This window comes from Cupressus sempervirens, chromosome 2 (genome assembly GCF_028749045.1).
Source record: "Cupressus sempervirens isolate cs-2001-9-10 chromosome 2, ASM2874904v1, whole genome shotgun sequence".
In the NCBI taxonomy this organism is placed as follows: Eukaryota; Viridiplantae; Streptophyta; class Pinopsida; order Cupressales; family Cupressaceae; genus Cupressus; species Cupressus sempervirens.
This window is the reverse complement of record NC_143119.1, coordinates 764785529-764802850: the sequence shown is the minus strand read 5'-3', so window position 1 is coordinate 764802850 and position 17322 is coordinate 764785529. Positions and strand designations below refer to the sequence as shown.

At 38.0% G+C, this 17322-nt stretch overlaps 1 protein-coding gene across 2 annotated transcripts in view; it reads right to left on the bottom strand.

Moving 5' to 3' along the window:
- Positions 1-7181: 7181 nt before the first annotated feature.
- The window catches only part of LOC149575692 (uncharacterized), a 228605-nt gene continuing 218464 nt past the window's right edge, over positions 7182-17322 (bottom strand). For both annotated transcript variants that reach the window (XM_089815445.1, XM_089815446.1), the window contains 2 exons: positions 7705-7767; positions 7182-7618 (listed from right to left, as the gene is read on the bottom strand). In XM_089815445.1, the coding sequence (XP_089671571.1) occupies positions 7532-7618; positions 7705-7767 (150 nt within the window). In that variant the 3' untranslated portion in view covers positions 7182-7531. The remainder of the gene's footprint in view (positions 7619-7704; positions 7768-17322) is intronic.

The following is a 17322-nucleotide window of genomic DNA, read 5'->3' as shown; positions in this document are numbered from 1 at the left end:
TTAGTACAGTAGAAGAGTTCTCTTTTCTTGCTGCTATTTTTCACTTTTGAGGTTTTTGGCCTTCTCTTGCTAATCTTCATGCTTGGATCTCCAAGCATTGTGAACCAATTTTAGAGCATGATGTCCACATCTTTCCGATTGCTAAAGGTTTTTTCATAGTAAAGTTTAAAAGTGCTAAAGACAGGAAGACTATTTTGTGTGATAACAGTTTTTCATGGCAGGATAGATATCCACTTATGGCCAAACTGTGGCATATGGATTTCGATCTGCTTACAAAATCCTTTAACAAGGTTCTTATCTAGGCCCAACTTTCAAATCTCTCGATGCATCTCCGACTAGATTATGTTTACGAAGCTATTGGGGATGCTATCAGTGATTTTTTATATGTGGACTCAGACACTTCGGATACTCTCCATTCGACGTGTTCACGAATTTTTGAAGAGATGGATATTTCAAAGGGCCCTCTAGAGAAAATTTGTTTGGAATCCTTGAGGGGTTCTTGGACCCAAATGTTGGATTACAAAGGTATCCCTTTTCGCTGCAGAAAATGTCATATGACAAGTCACATTGCTGCTCGTTGTGCTACTGTGAAGACCAAATCAAGGCGACCACCTTTTTGGTGGTCAGGGGCCTCTTCTAAGCACTATATAGTGGTTGAGTCCAGGGATGTGCCTCTAGAACCTGTGGATGACTCTCCCCTTGCAGATGACCCCCCTGCTGATGATCATTCGGTGCCAGTGGTAGCAGATTAAGTCCAGACTTCTGGTCAGGACCCTATTCCCTCTCCTGCCCTTGTCCCTGTATCGAATGCTCCTCCTGGTCCTATTGGGGGCTAGCCATTTACGGGCTCTTCTAGGGTTGTTGCTTCTGATTCCCATGGGTGCCACTGTTTAGTTTTCTCTTTGGTCTGTTGTAGTTTTGCATCTGTGCTTATTGAAAATCTTTAGACTTGTACAGGGTTTCAGGCACCCTTCAAATCCTGTTTTACTTAATAAAAAACACAGAGTATATGAGCAAGTCATGGGTAAAACCAAAATACATGTCAGAGAGCTTTGATAGTGATATAGGTGTCAACTAGGGATGTCCCCTCTCACCAACCTTGTTTGGATTATATATTGATAAATTAGAAGAATTTTTGGACAAGAGTATTAATGATGGGGTTCAATCGGCTAAGTATGTAATTAAGGTACTTCTTTATGTGGATGATCTCATTTTAATTGCTAAAACTATCGATCGTTTGAGGGAACATTTGAAGGCGCTTGGGGCCTTCTATCAAGTGGTTGAGATGCGAGTGAACACTAGCAAAACCCAAGTCATGATTTTCTCTTTGAAAAGAAAGAAGGGGCAGAAAAACACTCTCTTTTTCAATGGTAGCCCATTAGAGATTGTGGATGAGCACAAATACCTTAGAATCGACTTCAACAACAAACTTAGTTGGGAAACATGTAGAGCAAAACGAATTCCAGTAGGTTGGAAAACACTATATTCTTTACAAAATAGACATAGGAAAGCAAAAAGATGCTCTTGAAAAAAAAAAAAAATGCTCTTTGGTTTGTTACCTACCCAACTGGTCCTTTATGGTTGTGAGATTTGAGACAACTACATGTCTAATTAGAAATAGAGACAAGTAGAAAGAATCCAAAAGCACTTAATCACCAATAGTCTCAAAATTAAAACAACGATTCCCTATGAGATCCTATTGGTAGATATGGGTATCTTCCCTTTAGATCCCTCAACAATGATTCAATTATTATACTATTCAAAGAAAGTCCAAAGTATGCAAAAACATCATTGGCCTATGTTGATCATGAAAAAAAGGTTGGATGGAAGAAAAAGCACGTGGATGAAGCGAAATGCCAAATGGATGAAAAAATGGAATGTCACTATGCATGAATGTTTGAATAACAATTTTGAAGTAAAAAAATTCATGGAGGAAAAATTCAAGAGTTGCATATGGTCAAAACAAAATGGACACAAAAAGACTATTACATCAAAGAATTTAACCCAATTCAAGTCCATGAGGAGAAAACATACATAGGAGCAAATTTCAAATGGAGAGGCTAAGTGCTCATAGTGCAATTTATGATGAGCTCTGATCATTTGAGATGCAAAAAAGGTAGATGCACGGTACCCAAGGAAGAGTGGAAGGAGAGACTATGTCTATTTTGCAACACGAGAGTGGTGGAGACTTAGTGACACTTTCTCATGGAATGCCCAACACACAATGACATCCGCTCCACCTATGGTGATATTCTAGAAACAGTGGATTTAGGTACTCTTTCTAAGGAAACACAACTAGATAGGACAACCAATTTAGCGATCAACTATCAAAGAGCAATCTTAAAGAAGCAGCTTCAAAAGGCCTAATGTTGTCACACCCTTTGTTTCGCGAGCATGCTTGTCTTTTCTAGTGGGTCCCATAAGCTACTTTGGCCTCACAAGCATTATTAAAAACATTCATTCATTGATGTTCAAATTTGTTTACCGTATGAGGTAAATAGTTTAATGCATACAGACAATAGATAAGAACATGTATCACAACAATGCTCCTTTTATTATTTGCATATATGCCGAAGAGATTACACAGTGCTTTCGATGATGATTACAACAATCTCAGATGGTGTACATATACTTCCCGAAGAACCTTCTCGAAGGGCCTTGTCAGCTACATAACAATGAAGAATCTTCTTGAAGGGGCCCGTCAGCTACATAACAATTACCGACTACATGCTAATCTACTCGTCGGCTATTTTATAACTATACTGACAACATCATCCCCCCTAAAAATAAAAGTCGTCTTTGGATGACAATTACAAAATATCCGAGATAGGTTACAAAATGTGATACATCAACTGACTAACTATAACAAGATAGATATCTTTCCGTCACACCACTTTCACATTCGTTTCATGCCTGCATCAAACTGGTCTCCAAAATACGTTGCATCTACAACCTTTGCTAACACAATATTGTTTCCTTAGCTGACCTTGATAGCCACCCGTGCCGCTTTCTCTGCTTCCAACTCCTGGGTACACTGAGCCAAGTGTCGCCGAATTGCTTTCAACTGGATGATCAACTCCTCCCGAGCTCTCTATGAATCCACCAAGATAGCTTCATGTCCAACACCTACTCCAAGTGCCTCAAAGTGTATCACTCCTCTCGAAAGGCTTTATCTGATGTTCTCTTCACCTCTAGTACACACACTCCATGCTTGCAATAGCTCCAGGTCTCATCAACTGGTCATACTTCCCACGACTGATAACTGCACCGACTGGTGGAGTCGAGGGACAGCGCCTCCGCTGCTAAGACCAAATCAGCACCCTCAAAGCCACACAAAACTCCATGGAACACACCATTTTTGTGATTTTCTTCCGATCCCACACTCTTTTTGGTAACTGCTTATGTTTTGCTACCTGTTTATGTCTCTCCCTTCTCTTGGGCATCATGCGTTATTCATTCTGAACATTTTTGATTTGTCGTCGTCTTTTTTTTTTGGCTCCTTCCTCTAAGTTTTTCTTCCACTACCTCTTTCCTGCAGACTCCATTTGTTCTTTTGCTTGGTTAGGTCAGTTCTCTTTGTACAAACCAATTGTTACAAATTTCTCTCCTTCCCTAGCGTCTGTATGACCCTCCTTCAAGACTTCATGAACAACTTTTGGCTTCTGGCTTCTGGTAGCCTCCTATATTCATCCAATAATGAAACGTACATGCCATATGGACCATGTGAAACATAAAAAAACATATAGTGCATACACAAGCAAAGAAGTGGCATATGGAACAAGTATAGAGAATATCGTACGAACTCCTCAAATGCTCTATAATTGTCGTACGATGATTATATCCTCTATCTCTACTTTACTCATTGTACTGTGTCTTCCTCTTGATGTTCGTATGATCTCTGGTTGTTTCGTACAGTGAAATCCATTATCGACGCATCATACGAGATCTTTGTAGTCACCGTACAAACTTTGGTTTGCATCTTGCCTTCGAAACACGTCGTACGACCTATGTGTCCTACTAAATACGTACAGTCTCTGCTTCTCCTCCATGTATCGTATGGGATTCACTCCAAGCTAATCTCTCTGGTGCAAATACAAGTTGTACGGTGCCATTATTGTGCACGGGCTATAAGTTGTTTATTATCTATTGATTGGAGAAATGCTGTATGGAGGGCAATAGAAAATCCATAAGGATAAATTTTGTGTTGACTCTTACTTGCCGTACAGTGAAGGTGTCTCACTTTGCCATACGGTGAAGGCACTTTAAACACCGTACGGGGCACATAAAACATTGTACAATGGTCATCAATTGGCTGCCGTACAATGACCGTACGGTTATCTTATAACTTTTAATTTTTTTTTTTTTAAAAATTTGTTTTGCTTTTTTTTTTTCAACTTTTTAATTTTTTTTTTCAATTTCTTTCTTCAATTGTTCATCGATGGGGAACTATTCCCTTCATGATAGATTTTTAACTTTGACCCATTCACCGTGTCTGGTACTTCCTTTTCGTCATGTTTCCATAACTTGATTGCCCCATTATCACCAACGTTCTATATCTTGTATGGTCCTACCCATTTGACTTTGAACTTTCCAAGTTTGATTTTGTTAATTTCGTTATCCTTCAACACTAATTGGCCCGATTGAAACTTATTTAATTTTAGGTGTTTATCATGCCATGCTTTGCGCTAGTTCTGTGTCACCTCCATGGTCCATTGTGCCTACAATCGTTGCTCATCAAGTTTATTTAAGTTACACGATCTTTCCCTCAGGTTTTCCATCTCCCAATTTGTTCTCGAAATTTGGTACCATGAATTTCATCGGTTGCCACTCCTTGCCGTCAATAATTGTATTCTTGATTTTAGAACCTTCACTCCATACTGCTGAAGCTTTTATTAAACCCTTCCTCTTTGTTTCCTGTGCAGACTGTATGATGTGTTTTCCTTATTGCCGGCACCTTTCTACTATATCCGTGGTTCAACGTAACATTTTCTTTTTGTGTGATCCATTTATTGTGTACCGTACGGTGGAATCTTTCCTTTTTCTGAGTTTGTACTGTATATTCTTCCCTTTAGCTTTTTTTGTAACCACCTTTTCTTCTTCTACTTCTCTATATTCTTTCAGACATTCATTTCCCTCTTCTTTCTCACCTTTGTCGACCCTTAGCATATTATAGCTCATAAAGAGCTCGTAATCCTCCATCTGCCAGTGGAAAAGGCTGTTCACTGAATCCAAATCATCATCCATCAATCCACCTTCCAACCCTAAGACTCCTTCCTCGTTAGGTTCCAATAGCTGTCTTTCTTCATCCTCTTCTTCAGAATCAGATGATATGACTTCTTCACCCACCATTTGTGTGTGTAAATCAATAATGAATCGTCGTCCCTTGCTTTCCATTGATAGTGTATTTTTCTTCCAGTCATGCTTAACCCTTGCTTGTACAAGCCATCCCCAGCCCAAAATGGTGTCATATCCTCTCCTCTTCAATAGGATGACGACGAAGTCAAGTAGGAATGACTGTGTTTGAATAGTCACTGATTGTGCCATCAGGACCTCGAGAGGTTTAATGTCGTGTTGGTCCGCCGTTAGTAATTGGAACGTAGGTGGCCACAATGTTGACTATCCCCAACTTCTTCTAAGTATCTTATGGTAGGATGTTTACTCCTGAACCTCTGTCCACAATTGTGTCTGAAAGGACCATTCCTAATATACCCATCTCTATGACTGCCAAATGTCATCCAGATGTGAGCGCTAGCAGCATTGAGTCTGTTGTACTTGCTCCACTTTCCTTCTCCCTTCTATGTTCTCCTAATAATTTAGCAGTTGGAGCGATGTTTGTGAGTGCTGATCGAAGTTGAGGCATTGTGAGCACTAGATCATTTAGTCCCTTCCATTTGGATTCTTTTCCCTCGGCATATATAGGTTAAAAAATTCCTCTCTTGTTTCTTCCACCAAATTCAACCGTTGTCGAGTCTCTTCCAACAATTCTTCGGTGCTTCGGTGTCCATCGATAATCCGTTAAAACCTCCGTTTGCGTTCAGCTTGTTGTGCCAAAATTAAAGTCTCTTGTGCGGTGCGTACTTCATCTTTTCTCTTTATTTTATTTCTATTCTTGTTAAGCTGATTCGTCATTAGTTTTCATTCCTCTGCCTTTGTTCCAGATCCATTGGGCAACGGCACCAAATGTTTACCATATGGGGTAAATAGTTTAATGCATATAGACAATAGACAAAAACATGTAACAAAGCAATACTCATTTTATTATTCGCATATATACCAAAGAGATTACATAGTGCTTCTGATGATGATTACAACGATCTCGGATGGTGTATATATACTTTTCGAAGAACCTTTCCGAAGGAGCCCGTTGGCTACATAACAATTACCGATTACATGCTAATCTACCTGTCGGCTATTTTATAACTTTACTGACAACAAAATTCAATGTTTTGTGACACTTAGTTGATATAAGTTATTATTTCTTAGTTCAAGCATTGTTGTTTCCCTCCATTATGTTTTCTTCAAGATCAAACCAATGCAAAATACAACTTTAATGATCTCTGTTTGAATCTTTATTCAGTGTTCTTATCATATTGTCAGTTGTCATAAATTCAAAAACCGTCTCAATGAGATGGGAGTTCTAGAAAGTCTTGTGTTCCAAACTCTACAATAAAGAAAACATATATTTCAAGTTTGTTTAGTCAAAATCCCAAGCAATAAATTGTACGATGTTTACAATATCAATATTCACACAAAAAAGTACTGCTTTAAAAAGCCTGTATAAAGACTAATTGCGTACTTCTAAACTGTTCTCTGAATTGTTTAGAAATGTTTAACCAACATATTATGCATCCAAAAAAAGGCAATCAATAGTGATTATGGTAAACTATTTAAAAATGTCCAGCATTGTTGGCCAATGAGAGATTTAATTCAGGGCTAATGAGTTTGTAGATATATTCAGATTATTAAAAAAACGTGTTTTGAATGTAAGGAGATGAAAATACTTACTTTAACAGGTGACTATATTGTTTTATTTAATTTTGAATTGCTTTTAACTTTTTAAGACTATTGATTGAATGCTATGGATTTTTTTTAATCTTACTCTGGCTGAGTAGCATCTGTTACACTCGTATATATTGGTCATATTTTAGGTAATGAATCCATGTCAACAATATGACGCAAGCTTATGAAATTGAGAAAATGGCATTACTCTAACCTGTAATGTTACAATTACTGCAGTATTTGCACTTACAGTGCTGTATGATTCATTTCAATAGTAATGAAGATTTTACATTTAGATTATGTCCTCAATCATGCTTGAAATTTCACGTCCATAAAAAGAATGACCTGATTATGATACAAAAATAGCAGCTAACCGGAAAAGAAATATTAATCATGTAATCACAGGCGGAGGAGATTTACAATCAGTTACGATTGTGCTGATTACTGATAATGCTGTTTAATTTAATCCGGTTAATCTGAAAGACAGCTACAGAAGCTAAAAGAAATAAAAAAATTGTAGTAGCTGTAGCTTTTATCCCTGCACCTCATTGGCAACAGAGGAAAGGCCTTGCTCCAAGGAATTTAATAAATCCATATATTCAGCAAAATCTGGTTGGGACTGAAATTAACAAACACAAGAATGTTAGAATGAAATCCCAAGGTAAACACAACAATGGAGGTAATCAAAACAGGCAATGAACATACCCGAAGTGTACTACTGTAAGCTTTCCACAGCCGCATATCATCCCGGAACAAATCAAATAGAACCTGTGTGGCAACAATGATTTACATTTTTGACTTGAAAGATGACAAACTCAAAGTTGTGATTTGCCTTCAACTGCTAGTAAGCATGACAATAAAAAATAAAAAATAAAAAAATTTGTGCTAGTAAGGAACGTGTATTTTCATACGTGAGGCATAGTTTAAGCAGCTAAATATGAACATCGAAATGAATTCATGAGGTAATAAGGAGTGCAATGTGAATCTTTTTAAGATTATGATTTACACATCAGAAGAACTTTATGATGTGTTTTCCTGAGAAGGTATATGTTACACATTTAGTCTGTCAAAGACTCCAGAACCTTCAAAAACTACTTATCACGTAAAAAACCAATGCTTATTACAGCCATTCAATAGACAAACTGAGAAATAAAATGTAGCATGCAGTTCTATTGCTGCCAGAAATCAAATACAAGAAATCATTGGATCAAAAGAAGGGATACAGAAAATATAGTATATACCTTTATGAATGCAATGTTGTTAGAACACTGATGGTTACAAAATATGGCAAGATGCATATAACTAAATGTTGTAATAGATTTCATTAATTTAAAATTTAAGCCTGATTAATTGTGATCAGTTACTAATAGTCACCATGCATGTAGCTTTAATAGACACGTTGTGCAGAATGTGCCTATATATTCTATCATCCCATCATTTATTTCCAATTATTGTGATTAGTTATTAATTGTCCCAACGCCTGTAACTTGAACAGGATACATCAAATGTATAAATAAATTATAAGTTAACATGAATAAGTTATAATCTACGACCCTATTCATTCATTATCACATGCTAGATTATATATTTACATTTTAAACTTCAAAATGTAAATGTATTCTCTATTTATTCTGCATTTTGGCTGAGAGATATAGGCCATCTTAATTTCCTTGATAATGGCTTTTTATTCAATATGATGTAATAGTTTTTCTTACTGTCCACCAAAATTCAAATAACATGGCACATTTCTTATTTCAACTGAAAAAATTCAACCGTTAATTACTCCACCTGACTTCAAAACTTCACTCAACCTTGCAAACCACCCAGCTAATTTTTACGTTAACTGACAAAAACCAGCACTACATAATTTTGGAATCCATAGTTGTCAAAGCACTTATTTACCATGTCAGAGCATGGGAAGTTAACAAACGAAGTAGCAAAAGAATTTCCTAGACCTATAAATTCAACTATAATTACATTAGAGTTCAAAATTCAGTATTGCACTCGGACTCCAGCAACCACGATTTTAATTTCCTTTGCGAAATATGAAAAGATTTATTTAATACTACATCAGAGAGGAGTTCCACCACCACTGTGAATGGTGAAAACCCAATGTTATTACCTTGTGTAAACCATAACAAGGTATGCCTAAACGATTGGAATAAGCAGATCCATGTAAGGACTGGCATATGATGTGACATGCTATTTCTAGGTTACTCCCAAGAATCCTTTAACCTTTTGTTTTTGTTTCCAATCTGGCACCATCCAATGATCCAATCTCCTGGCCTTCTTCAAGAGGCCCTAGTCCAACACCTTTTGAACTTGCCCTTGGATCACCTCCTTGTGACCAACCTTGAGCAATTCCCACTTCTTGTGCGATACAACTTCTCACATCAAATCCATACTTCTCCTACAGGCATTCTTGGGTAACAAACCCTAGCATATTAGGATCTTAGCACAATCACTTGCAGAAAGGATTGTGTAGATGTATTCTACACTTCTAATTTTCCATCTGACTCATTCTTACCCCTTGGAACTAACATGAGATACTTAATTCACTATTTTGCATAATAGACCCACTAGGAGACCTAGTAGCAATTAGCCCTCAACCTTGATCTTCTCACCTCAAACTTACGAACTTCCTGAACAAGGGCCCCAAAAAGACGATTTATAGATACTCTTTTGTCTGATACAGGTTATATAACAAATTTGGAACCAGGATTGGCCTTTAACTGGGTCAACTTAACAGTGCACAAATTACTAATTAGCCCTAAATGGTAATTAGGTTTGGGGTTTAATGGATTTCTTCACATGTCACTTCCTCCTGTCAAATGGCCTATGGATTCATGTCTGTACATGTCTAGGGATGCTAAATCACCAATTAGAATACATCCACCTTAGTTTGTCTCCTCTGCAACACCTTTTCCTACTCTTCCTAGTTTGCCACATGACTATGCCAAGCCTAGGGCATCAATGATGAAATATCATACTATCAAATATCCAAAGATTTAAATGTCATTATTAGGAACATAGAAATATAACTCATTTTGGGAAAAAAATTGGTGAACAAGAAAGTCGGATTTTTTGAAAAATTTACAAAAAAAGAGTAAAATCTTGAAGAAAAAGTCTATTTATTTATTTATTTTTGAAATTAAAGGGCATTTCCACATCTTTGATATATTGAGAGCAAAAACAAATATAGAGTTAAACCAGTAAATTCTAGAGAATAGATTTTCATCATTTATATTCATATTGCTAATTACATTACACAAAACATACCACAATATCGCAAAAAATATCTACATGGAGACAAATGTCAAAATGTCAACTACTATAATGTCCCCGATTTAGCAGGTCCTAGGAGCTATGGTTGGTTAGCTCATCATCGCGACCCTCGTGAGTTGGTAGTATGATTTAAGTGTCTCACTTGTAGACTTGCTATTTTTAGTAAGAATAATTGTGGTTAGTTGCTATTTTTGATAGTGTAGGCGCAACAAAATGGTGGCTGTCATCTATTCAGTCTTCTGCACAAGATGGTGCTATTTAATGGAGTCATATTTATTGCATTATTATGTGGCTTCATAATAATTAATGCACTTTTTCTTATAATATGTTATCAAATGATGTTGTGAAGCTAAAGCTTCTTTAGTGAAAGGTGTAATGTTGAAGCTAAGTTGCACAAATGAGATTATAAATATGGCTCTCATTTTCAGAAATGGATATCCATTGAATGTTATTTTGCTTTTGATAAATTGTTGAGTGTTTGAGCTCTGAAGATTGCTCTTGAATTTGTGTTGCGAATTGCTGTTGAGATATAGTAATTTGTCATAACTTCTTCTCTGTATTAACTGTCATTGAGAAGTCGATTCATGCAAAGGGATCCTCTAATTTTGAAGAGTTTAGTGGCTGCAATTGTAATATACATCCCTGTGATTTTGACTTGGGAATTGTGCTGCAATTTGAGAGGCTGCCGTCCCTTATAAGGCAGTGAGTGGAGTTCAGACAGGGCTGCTACTGAGCTGGGAAGACCTGCAAATTATTTTTGAGAGCCCGTGATGAAGAATTTGGGACTCGTGGCAAAATTGGGCATGTGGATCATTTACAGTGGCAGACTATGACTTCCCTGGGCCACGATTGAGTTATGCACGGTCTGCATTTAATATTTGGACCTGCAGTTGGAATTCAGGGGGTCTGCGATTCATTTTGAGGGCAGTATATGTTTCCTAACTGCCAACGTGACATTGGGAGAATGCCTCTGCACAATTATCAGGTTCCCTTTGTGAACATTATTTGAAATTTTTTGAAAAATTCAGTTACAGTATGTTATTTGTGCTGAAACTATAGTTGTTCAATTTGGGAGTTGTTATTAATTGCAAGAAATTTTAGCATTTACATTTCAAAATATCTCACTATAAAAAAAAAAGTATATATAACCAAAACACAAAAAAAAAAGAAAACACCAAAGAAATATCATCTTTGTTCATCAACATTACAACAGAGATAGTTCAGGGTTTTTACAGTGGTATCAGAGCGGTTTCCTACCAACTTGCAAGAATTGGGCTTAATTGTCAATTTGATCAGCATTGTTCTGAGACTTGGTATTCAGTATTCATGGATAGGGACATGAGGTTTATTCCGGGTAGGCACTATACCCATAGAGATCATACTTCTCCACTTGGGGATGGAGAACCAAAGATTCAGTTTGGTAGTGTTGGCAACAGGGGTAGTGGTGTGATGCAGAGGAAAGGGTGATGGACCTTGTCATGTCCCCTCTTTTAGCTCAATCTAGCAGAGACATGCGAGTCAGCTTATTATGGGGTCTTGTAGGCTGACAGGGTTGGATAGAGACCCAGTATGGTTATTTAGTGTTGAGGACTTGATGTTCTGGCAGTTATTGATCAGTTGGGATACGTTCCTTGTTTTTAGGAGGCAGTTCCTACTTTTTAGGAGGTATGATCTTGCCCAGGGTTGGGTCTCCATGAGATTACTCTTTGGGTTCAGTTTCAGAGGGATAGGGCTTGTTTCCTAAATTTTAGGAGAATCCCTAGATTTTAGGCATGAGACTGCCAGTGGATCCTTGATTTCCAACTTTAGTCACAAACAGGTGACAGGATGATTTTATGGTTTGTGATGTCAATTGGGCATTTTGTGGCTATTTGAGTTATATTTTTAATATTTCCTAAGTAAGCGTTTAATAATTAAATAAGGCTAAGTTATTAGCCATTTTGGAGTAATAAGGGGTTTTTGGCCCTGGATTCGCATCCTATGGTGTGATAGCTCGTTGGAAAGGTCTCAAAATTCTCTAAATCTTTCTCTTTGGTCTCAGGGCAATTCAGTGAACAGATTTCTGTCTATGGGGAAAAAGGTCATTTTCTAGTAACATGACCACTTTAAAATAAGAAATTATAACATTTTCACTACCCAATGCCACTTGGAGACACTTACGGTTCGATTTGCAATTGAGTGGGGTTATAAGGAGATAGAAGCTTCATTCTAAGATCATCTTTTGCATATTTGAATACTTGTTTATGAATTTGCTCTGAATGGGCGATTTCTAGTCTGGGAAGCAAACCCCAAGTTAGTGATTGGCTGGGATGTAGCCCTCAGCAATCTTTGGCACCGAATCTTTTAGGCATTGTGCGTGGTGATTAAGGACAAAGGCATCAATTCTCATTGGGGTTTCAGCATGGCATATCATCTTTTCAGTTGGGAGGTGGTTCATTGTAGCTTGTGGGACGCCATCTGCAATAGATACACCACGTGGTGTATAGAGTATTGCTTGTATTCACCTCCAAATGTATGTTGGATTCAAGAACAATCTTCACCTTCCAGTTTGACATCAAATTTGTATGTGAGCTTTGAGAAATGCATTAGATTTATTGCTTGGCTCTATAATTCAAAAAAATCTGCTTGGTACGGTTTGCAATAATTCTGATTTTTACTGAATACCTTATTTATTTCAGTCTTGTTTCATGGTTGTTCCCTATTCCTTTCTACGTTATAAAACCATCAAAAACAAACAAACCTTTCTGCACTTCTGTCTAGTTCTGCAAGAAAACATAAATAAATAGGAAAACAGATTTAAAAATATAAAATTACAACAGATTACCAGAAGAGATCCATCAGGGATCTTTCAGACCTTTTACGCAAGTTAAGTTATTCAAATTTGGTTTAGAAACCCACACTTTTCCCAAAGGTGCACAATGGCTTTATAAGACTCCACCCAACCAAGACCCTTCACAATGCAAACTAATGATAGATTTGAACTGTTTCATGTATACGAGGATAGATTAAGGTGGTTTTGAGGTTTGTACTCTTATCTTCCACTCACAACAGCAAAAAGACTCCAAACTAGCCTGATGAGGCCCAAAAATTAGCATTTAGCCCTTTTTTGTCTTTAAACACAAAACTTTCCCAAAGGATGGAACAAATAAATGGTATACTTGGATACCCTTTTGGCCCTAACATGACATACTACAAGATCTCCATAGACTCTTTTGGACCAAGTATGACTGTCCTGACTATGTGACCCCAAAATGTACCAAAATGGGGTGATTTAACAAAGCAACACCTAGTTACTTGTACCCCCAAGACTCCAACCTTTCAGTAGTGTCTCAATATGTTACCAAACCCATAATTCCAAGAGGAATTAGACCCAAACTCCTTGGAACATCAACAGCCCCAAAATGATGCCTTTAAACCTTAGTTGCCGATTTGTGAAACAAATCCGATTTTGGTACACAAATCGGATCCGTGGGTTCGTGTAATATCCTCGGATTTGAAAATAGTTAAACCCTAGTTTTGAACTCAAATTAATTTCGTCAAAGAATTGTCATGAAACTAAAACCCACATGAAACCTGTTATTGTTATACTACTGCAGTGAACTGACGGAAAAAATGTATAGCAGATCATCAACTAGTTACTCAAATAATTGAGTTTTTCATTCAAACATCCAAGTGGAAGTTAATGTATATAAATGCTCCAACCAAGAGTTTAAATGATACATATCTATTCCAATCACTCTAGTATTCTGAGCATAATACGTTATCACATTCATGAATATTCTGTGAATGATAGTAACAAGTGCTAACATACCATGAGTTTAATTGGAATAAACATCACTCCATATTTGCTGTATTCGATCCAGGAAGCAGTTACAGAATGCACGTCTGATTAGATACCGCCTGTGTACACAATCTACTGGCCGCGACTTGTATGATTGACACAAGTATACGCCTTACTGAGCACTGCAACTGCCTTCTGATACCTATATGTGCCCTCTAACACGGAATGTTAAAACTGTTACTAGCTCGACGGATATAACTTGTTCAAATCGACTGCGATATCGCCTTGTTCCACTATGGAGTGTGGCCCACAGCGTGTGACTTCTTCTCAACTTGTCACAAACTCAACCTGCCAAACATGGGAAGTAGAAGCCTCACGTTGAGTGCCTGTCTCTATATTATATGCAGTAGTCCCAAGTCTCAAGTTCAAGGCGCTAAAACCATGTCCCAACCTATCATGTGATTAATGAATTGCCTGAAAGAAAACCTCACCACGTAGGAAATGTTGCAATAGTTATTCCCTTAGCCATTTCCTCAACCCAATAGGAGTTACCTAGCTGTTAATAATTACTACCCAGGCACCTGCGATTTATTCAAATTTATTTAACTATTTCTCTTGCACAGACCAGATTGTAGTTACTTCATTTCTTGAATTGTGACTTCTTGTCCTTGCCGATTTCCTGCCCAAGCCAATACAAACTGAAATAAGGGAGGAATGGGGTGACGTCCAACTCCCTTGGTGTTTCTAGACCTGAGGGGTTTCGTCCTCAGTCTCAAACTAGTCACATCAAAGCAACTAGAACTCAAAATCTTTTTCTTTTCATAAATCTTGTGTGTTGTTAATCCCAATACAAGCTCTCATTTATAGCCTCAAAGTGAGGGAAAACACAAGGAGCAAGGAATGTGAGATTAAAACTTCATTTTCATCCTGTAGTCACTTAAAGCCATTTTATAAAGTAAATAGCTTTATAACATTAAAATGACTTAATTCCACTCACTTTAATAAAGTTATGAAGTAAACTAAATTAAATACCCATTGTGACTGGTAGGCATCCTGTTAGATAATGTCATTAATCTATCCGGATGTGGAGATAAATTAAATTGGCGCTCGAACTCTACTGCTGAGAAGGGGACATGACAGTCCTTTCCCGGGATTGCTTGCCCTCAAGCAATCTCAATGCTGGATGCTACAATATAAATTCACCTTCCCAAATGGCATCTTGATAAGGTAAGTCTTTCCATCGGACTAAATATTCCCTAATGGTTCTATTACACAACCTTCTCTCTCGAGTTTCAATCACTTCCTCTGGCACTAAAATAAGCTTACCCACTTCATCAAGCGGGGGCAAACTCTTTGAGGGTACAATCTGCTAGCCCACAGCCTTCTTGGGGCATTAAACATGAAAAAAATTGTGAATTCGGTTGTCACCCGACAAATCCAGCACATAAGCGACCTCTCCTACCCTCTTGGTGATATAATAAGGTCCATAGAATTTGGGTTTAGGTTTCTCTGACCCACTTTTCTTCAAGGAACTTTGTTTATATGGCTATAGACGAAGAAAAACTCTATCACCCACCTCAAAACTCTGCTCAGTGTGATGTTGATCAGCATATAACTTCTGCTGATTTTGTGCCTGTTGAATATTATCCCTGAGAGCTCGGAGGATATCCTGCTGGTCCATTATCCAATCTTTGGCTAGAGGTGCCCGGCTGTCCTGTAATGCCAAATCAACAAAAGAAAAGGCCTCATAACCATAAAGGGCACGAAAGGGGGTCATTCGAATGGACATATGGTAGGTGGTGTTGTAACAATACTCTCCCAAATACAACCACTTAACCCATGCTCTCTACTGCCTTGCAATGTAGTTCTTCAAGTACCCTTCCACCCACTTATTCACTATTTTGGTTTGGTCATCTGTATGTGGGTGATAGCTCGTGCTGGGAGTCAACTCTGTACTTGTCAATCTGAAAATCTCCTACCAAAAGGTACTAAGAAACCTGCTGTCTCTGTCACTCACAATAGTCTTGGGTAATCCATGGAGCCAAAAAACCGCTTGAAAAAACAATTCAGCTACTTGAGAAGCTGACCAGTCTACGGCTATCGCGAAGAAATGCGCATACTTGGTCAATTTGTCCACCACTGCAAAGATGCAGTCCCTGCCCTGAACCCTCGGCAACTTGGTAATAAAATCCATGGAGATACTCTCCCACCTTTGGGCTGGAATAGGGAGGGGCTAAAGTAATCCTGTAGGAAAAGCCTGTTTAGACTTGTTCTGTTGACAAGTCTAGCACTCTCTGACATGCTACAATACATCATCCTTAAGCCCCTTCCACGAAAATCTCTCCCTGATCTTCCTGTAGGTTTTGTAAAACCCTGGGTGCCCTACTGATGGTGCATCATGTATAGTGAGCATAATGTCCCCTTTCAGTTTAGATTCAGGTACTAGGTAGATTTTGTTTTTGTAATATATAACATCATTCATTACCTTGTACCGCTCGTCCTGAAGTATACCATCCAAAATTTGACAAGCATGAGCATTTTTGGAATACTCCACTAATAACTGGGACCTCCAATCTGCTGAAATCTCTAAAATGGCGTAACATGCTAGCGCTGGGGGTCGTTGGGAAAGAGCATCAGCAAATATATTATTTCTCCCTTTGACATATTCAATGTCAAAATCGTAAGCTTGTATCTTGCTGACCCATTTTTGCTGCCTTTTGTTCAACTCCTCCTGTTTCAAAAAGTAACGTAAACTATTATGATCCGTCTTAACTGTAAATTTACTTCCCACCAAGTACTGCCTAAATTTGGCTAAGACGTGCATTGTAGCCAGCATCTCCTTATCATAGGTGGAATATAACAACTCGCTGCCCCTAAGTTTCTTGCTCTCAAAAGCAATGGGATGATAGTCCTGCATCAATACTGCCCCTATTTTGCTTCTCGAAGCATCACACTCTAAAACAAAGGGCCTAGAAAAACCAGGAAGTGCTAGCACTGGACATGAACTCATCACTTGTTTCAGCTTATCAAATGCTGCCTCAGCATCCTCTGTCCAAGTAAATGCCCCTTTCCATGTCAAATCGGTAAGGGGTGCTGCTACTTGTGAAAAACCCTTGGCGAACTGCAGATAATAGGAACAAAGACCAAGAAAACATTATAACTCAAATACATCCTTGGGTGGTGGCCAATCCAGAATTGCCTATATCTTCTCCTGATGCACCTTAACCCCCTCGGTACCAATCACATGCCCCAAATAG